At 32.7% G+C, this 6,998-nt stretch overlaps 1 protein-coding gene across 1 annotated transcript; it reads right to left on the bottom strand.

The window, feature by feature from the left end:
- Positions 1-3,293: 3,293 nt before the first annotated feature.
- VTC2 (GDP-L-galactose phosphorylase 1) lies at positions 3,294-6,736 on the bottom strand. The gene is given in 8 exon segments (XM_039041947.2): positions 3,294-3,539; positions 3,541-3,873; positions 3,961-4,209; positions 4,313-4,498; positions 4,588-4,830; positions 4,931-4,990; positions 5,067-5,191; positions 5,416-6,736. Coding segments are annotated over 8 exon segments (1,338 nt in total). The 5' UTR covers positions 5,534-6,736; the 3' UTR covers positions 3,294-3,515.
- Positions 6,737-6,998: the final 262 nt, after the last annotated feature.

Genomic DNA, 6,998 nt, shown 5'->3' with positions numbered 1-6,998 from the left:
TAAATTTCAAAATATTACAATTTTATCTTTGAAATTTGAATTTTATTTCAATTTGATCCCTAAATTTCTAGATTTACACTTTTACTCATTTCTTCACTAAATACTTACTATTTATCTTTAGTGTTAATGTCTTTTAATTGATTTAAAAGAATTATAATTAATTAAGTTTTAGTATTTTTCACAATTATTAAAACTAAACTTAAAATTTTACTTCATACTTATTCTAAATTAATTAATAAACATTAATGTCAGAAGATTGAAAGTGAATATTGAGTGAAAAAATAAATGTTAAAAGCATAAATCTTGAAATCTAAGAACAAAATTGAAACAAAATTTCAATTTAAAAATAAAATTATAGTATTTTGAAACTTAAAGATTAGATTCAAATCAAATTTAAAACTTAAGAATTAAAAGCATAATATTTTGAAAATTGAAATAAAAATTAGCTCAAAATCTAGGGACCAACCGATTATTCTTCATAAAAAGAAAAAAAAAAAGAATTTAAGCAAATTATTAAAAATTAAATTTACCTAGCAAACAATTATTCCATAATTGCCTTTTACACTTCCCAAACCAAAATGCATTTTGAGTTGATTATTAATTTATTATATTGAGGTTGAGGGTCAAATTTAAGTTCCCAGGATGACGTAGAAAAGAAAGCATCCATTGACCAAAAATTCTCTAATTTTATAACACCAACTTAAAGGCGGGTTCATTTAATTTAATTTAGTATAATAGTGATAGCCAAATTACTTTAGGCCTTAGGTTCTATTTTTTATTAGGGCAGGGTTTCGACGAATCGATCTATTTGGTCTTTCAGTTTTTAAAATATATCTTTTTAATCTTTGACTTTTTAGATTAGACTCATTTAATCTCTCAATTTTCAAATTGTATCTTTTTAGTTATCGAACTTTAATAATAGATTTAAAAGGTTCTTGAACTATTTTTTATTTTCACTTTATATAATTATATGAAATTTTGAATTACAAAAGTATGTTTAAAAAATAATTTAGATAGATGAGTTAATCTTAAAAAATTTAATTTTAATTTAAAATAATAATAATAAATTAATGCAAATATTTTTTAAACCTATTTTTAAAAACTCCTAGACTACAAATGTATATTTTGAAAACTTAGGGACCAAATGAATCTATTCTTAAAAATACAGGAACTAAAAAGGTATATTTTGAAAGCTTAGAGACCAAACATACATATTTTTCAAAATTTTGGGACTAGAAAGGTAAGTTTTCCTTTTTATTATTATTATTATGATATTTAAAATAATAGAAAGTGTTTTTAGTTGATTAGAAACATCTCAAATTCTGGTGATATTCGACATTTATTGTTAAGTACTTAGACTAGGTTTGTCCCAAGTGGAACGTAATAAATTAATGTTAATCTGAAAAGTGAGTTCTATTTTATTATGTTTGGTGTTGCTTACTTTTGTTCCATATTCAAAATGAACTATGAGATCTATCTCTAAATATGTAATCAAAACATGTAATCTGATTGATAAACGAATGGTGCTCAATTTAAATGTATTTGAAAATTACGTTGGACTCAGTAGTTTTTATCGTTATTGTTATCGTTACCCTTACAGATATTGTTACCGTTACAGTAGAAAAATTATGGATCTGCCACTATTACTATTATCATTACCTTTATCAATTTACTCTAAATGGTAAAAATAAAGGTAACACGTTAAGAAGACAATACAAAATAAACACTACAAAGTAAACAGGTTCAATCGTAATTAGATACATTTACAAAATGCTGGAGTAAATGTGATCAAAAGCAATGAAATTATTAAAACTTATTACGATTGATTTATCAATAGAATCCTATTGCAATTATACCAATTTTGATTACGGATTGATAAGTGTTGCTATTAAAGAAAATACTTACATCTGTGATTATTGAAAAAAATATTTTTTTTCCTGATTTAGAAAAATATCACCATAGGAAATGATTCAAATTTCTTTCTTTCTTTTTTTTCTTTCTTTTTGGTGATTTGGCCGAAATTAATTGTTCATACAATCTAGAAATGATATTAGGTCATGTCTTAGGTCATGCTTTGATTGAATAATCATTTTCTTTTGTAGTCTTCAGTTTTAGACTTTAGCACAGAAGAAGATTACTCGGTGACCTTTCAATTTCAAGCGTGATAGGGTCAAGCCATAAGGAGGTGTTTGGTCCATGAATTTAAAATTAGGGGACTAGGTTTTTAGAACCGAACTCATGTTTGGACACTTGGAATAAAATTCTCAAGAATATAAAGAAAAAAAAATCAAACATATAAGTTTGAAAGAGGGGTTTTTTTTTTAATGAATGTCATGGGTTTCGAAACAAATTCTACTGCATCTCCCACCTCTTATCATTGATTGTCGGTGACCATCAACAATGAAGTTATGTCTTGGTTCGAGTGGAGATTGAATTTCTCTTCTACATGTCCATGAAGTTTGAAAGAGAGAGAGGAATGTATCGAACGAACTGCACTCCTTCGTATATGTCAGGAGTCCACTGTGTATTAAGAAGACCGTTCACTATTTCTTGAAGTTCGATCTCTCCCCCAGATAAACCATGTAGCCAAGAGAAACCATACACTAAAATAAACGAATTTGCCCCATCCATGAGTATATTCATGGTAGCTTCATCAGACAGTGCATCTATGTTGATATATTTGTGACCTTTCAATTTTAAGAGTGATAGGTTAGAACCATAAGAGATAGCAAAGAGATGCATTTATTTATATGCTAGTTTGGTAAGTCCTCTCAACCACATAGGTAGACCACCCCTACCTAAATTCTCAAACTAGAAATTTGATTCAAACTTGCCATCCAAAACTTGCACTGAACCCTAAAAGGAATATATGGATGATCTTATAGTATTATGATCCATTTTAAAACTAAGTTTGTAAATATTACCAACTTCTATAATTTGTTTAATTATCTACATTTTATGATTGTTTAAAAAAAATCAAATCAAGTTATAAAAATTAAAAAATGAAAAATAATAACTTATTTTTATTCTTGAAATTTAGAAAATTATCAATTGATCGAAACAATACAGATCAAGTTGTCTATCAATCACTTCTCCAATAATACAGATCAAGTTGTCTATCAATCACTTCTCCAATAATCATCCAGGTTGGTTTTGAAGAACAGTAATTCCACCACTTATCTAAACTAAATAACTTAAACTAGTATAAGTAACTTCTCTAAAGTTATTCATCAAATCCCTTCCCCCACCCTTTCCCTTGAATGAACTGATAAAAACTACAATAGGATCAAAAGTTCATCCACTTGAATACACTGCAGAAACTATTATTTCACATGATATAGTAAAAGTACACATGAAACACAGGGTCCTAACAAAATACTAAATAGTACAGCCAAACTTCCAACCAAAGTATTATTCATAACACCACTTCAACTACACACACAAAGTTTCCACCATACACAGTTAAAAAGTACTAATTAAGCATCAAGGCCCTTACGTTTGTAGTTCCTATAGAACTAAACTAAGCATTCCTGCGTCCCCGGTCACCGAGAGTGGGCGGGAGGCCTTGTTTCTGGCTTCCACTTCCTTAAGACAAGCATCATCATGCTCCTCGGGCATGCGTGGGCTACCTTCAGCATTTTCAGCATCAACCGTATCGATAACTTCGAAGATGAGAGCACACACTTCTTGAAACCTCTCTTCTGATAGGGATACCTCAGCGAGGAGCCTCCATGCATTTTCCTCTGATGCCTCTTCATAATCCTTCTTCCTCTTCAACACCATGTGACCGCTTATCTCCCATACAGCTGGGTTCACTTGGGTGTCGAGCAGCTCTGCACTCACTTCCCCAAGTGCTTGTTTCTCAGCATAACACTGGTCATTATGATTAGCAAGGTCAGATTTATAACAAGAATTCAGGAAGTTAAGAGCAAATGTTGCTATCAGATAAACTCAGCTTGCCTGTGGGAGAAGAAAGATCCGTTGCCCACAATCAGCAATTAAGACATTGTAAGGAATGTTGTTTTCTTGAAGGCATACACAGGCATCAGACACCGAGTTGGATAGAGCTTGCAGAGTATTTCCGCCTTCGAAGACAAGCCCTTTGACAGGATATTTTAGTAGCTCAGAGATAATCACTCCATCTTTTAATGTGATTATTTTCTTCGTCGGAGCCTTCTCAATAGGGAAAGGGACCGCCAAGTAATATGCCTGATTTATTAATTAGTTGTTAGTTCACATGTTCCTATGTCACAACTTGCTTCATGAAGTACACATATCTTGAATCCAAAACGCACATTAGAAGGGTAGATACCTGAAAGTGAAGGTGATTGATGGTGGCAAATGCACCCAAGCTGTTGTACCCAAGTCTGAAGTATGTATTCCCAGCCTCCACTGCCATGTGAAGAGCAAGCAAGAAGCTTTCTCTATCAATCCTTTGTGGCAAGCATTCGAGAATACGTGGGATTAAGAGCACATGCCCATATTCAATAGGACTTACCTGTTGATGCACATATTAAAAATGATCTCATCACAAACATCCACAACAATTTAATCTACAAAACACAAAAAACAGGTACAAGTACACACATTAATGGCAACCATGCTTGGAGAATCTTCAACATCAATAGGGGCATTCGGAATAAACTGTGTATTCCCATTTTCATTTGCTTCAAAACGAAAGAGGACCTCTTCTTGTCCAACCTTGGTGAAGTTGAACTTGTTACCATCAAAGGGCTGGAGAACCTTATCAACTCGAAACTCGGTTGGCCTCTTCTTCAGATGACGCCCCTCGTTCAGCTGGGCAATGAAACCATACTTTCCAGGAATCACCTATACAAAAATTACCAAAGATATTGAGACTACATACATATTCAGTTAACAGATGACATTACTAAGCAAATTTTTTCACTAATTACTGTTAAATTCTAACCTTAGTTTCACAAGCAGTGACATCGTAGCGAAAAAGCCCCCGCTGCATCCGGTCCTCCCACTACAGCAATGGAAAATCCATTATAGACATTGAAAGATAAGCATAATTGATAACCAAAGCATGTCATCAAACTTACCTCCCCAAGAATCAGCGAGTCAAGAAAAGCAACAGGAGGAACACTGTCCTCATATTCGCAGCATAAGCCTTTTAAGCCAGTTATCTTGTTTAGCTTCTTGAAAGCATATAATGGAATCTTGGCTCCTAAAACAAAAAGAAATGAACCAGATTCTCACAACATGTATCATCAAAGGATAGAAAAGCTAAAAACATCATCAAACACTTTGTTCGATTAAGATCTCCAAACCTAACAAAACAACCAATACCCAATAAGAATGAAAGCATTTCAGACAAAAGAAAAAAAGAATCAAGAATTCAACAAAGAGAAGCAACCAAACACGTCACTAGCTAGGCATTTTAACAAATACCTTCAATGCAACACTTATTCAGACAGTTCCGGCCGCACCCTGCTTTGCGAGAGACATCCTCTGTCTCGTCCTTTTGATAATTAGAAACCACAGTAGGAACGCGCTTAATCCTCAACATATTGTCTGCTTCTAATTAAAATCAAACCCAACACCAAAATCTCCCACCCAAAACAAAGAAACGCGAAACAGAAACTTCCTGAAGTCAAAGTCTAAATCGTAGAGCTAAAAACAAACAGAGTCGTCGAAAAAGCTAATAGGAAGAAGAGGAGAAGGAAGAGAATCCACCGCCGGCAAGAAAAAGAAGATCAGAAGGACTACCCCCTTCGGACGGCAAAGCACCACGTCCGCCGTGCGGCGAAGGGTTTGTCGGAGTTATACAACCCTTCCGTCGTACAGCCCGGACATGAATGAACGGCCGGGAAACCACGTGTATAGCCGTGATGTCTACACCTTGACGAACCCGGGTTTTACCCCCTCAACTCGAGAGAATGGCTTGTGATATCAACGATCTTTCTCCTTCGAGAACTCAATTCCAACGCACCAGTTGTTCAAATTAAAACATGGGTAGTTGATTTTGAAACGAAATTTGAAGAACCCAGATGGGGAAACGGAATTTGCAGAACCCAGAAGGAGAAAGAGGAAGACGAAAGTGGTAAAAGTGGGGGATCGAAACTTGAAAGGGGCTGCACGAGAAGAGAAAAGTGGGGAAGATGCAATTATATAGAAGATGATAAGAGAATTGGAGTGGAGAAGAAATTTCTGTGGTGGAAAAAATGGCGGTCGTTGTGGCTATTGTTAAGCCATTAATCTGTACGACGAATTATATGAATGGCCTCTCTTCGTCGGGCAAATTTTGAAGCCTCTTGTAATTACAAATTAGGTTTTTGTTTCTTTTCTTCCAATTTCGTCCATATTCTTTTCAATGTTTCACATTCTTTCTTTATTTGTTCAAAATTTCCAACTAAGACCTCGTTTATTAACCATGAATACGAGTGCAACAAAAAATTTAAAAAATCAAAAAATAAAAAATTGAACATATTGATTTGTGTTTGAAGAAAACAAAAAGGTATTGATTTGCCTCAACTTTTTATTTGAAAAACCAACAGAAACCGAACCAAACCAAGTGTATAGATATCTTTTAGTATCTTAATTATTGTAGTGCATCTGTTTAAAAAAAAGACAAATTATTAGGATGTTTATTTTTTTTATTTTAAAAAATACAAAAAAAATAAAAATATCAAATATCAATCTATAAAAAAAAAAATCAATCCAATTTTAATTTAAAATTAGCAAAAAGAACCAATTTAAAACAAAAATAAAAAGAAAATTAAAAAATTAAAAAAAAAAACCAAAAAATTGAGAACCAAATTGTTAATAAACGGAACTAAATAAAAACTAATTCATTGGTTTTGTTCTTTATTGAACATTGATTTGAATCTCTTCCTTGTAAAACCATTGGTTTAGGTTGATTCTTCATTGGTCCCAAAACCAACAAAAGCGAACTGACGGTCACATAAATGAAAATTAAGGAAAAATAGTGATTATCTAATACAAAGTTTATTCTCTGATCAAAATTAAGAATG

The sequence above is a fragment of the Benincasa hispida genome, chromosome 9 (assembly GCF_027475165.1).
Source record: "Benincasa hispida cultivar pf3 chromosome 9, pf3_genome.v1.1, whole genome shotgun sequence".
Taxonomy (NCBI): Eukaryota; Viridiplantae; Streptophyta; class Magnoliopsida; order Cucurbitales; family Cucurbitaceae; genus Benincasa; species Benincasa hispida.
The sequence above is the reverse complement of the archived record's forward strand: the minus strand, read 5'-3'. Positions and strand labels throughout refer to the sequence as shown.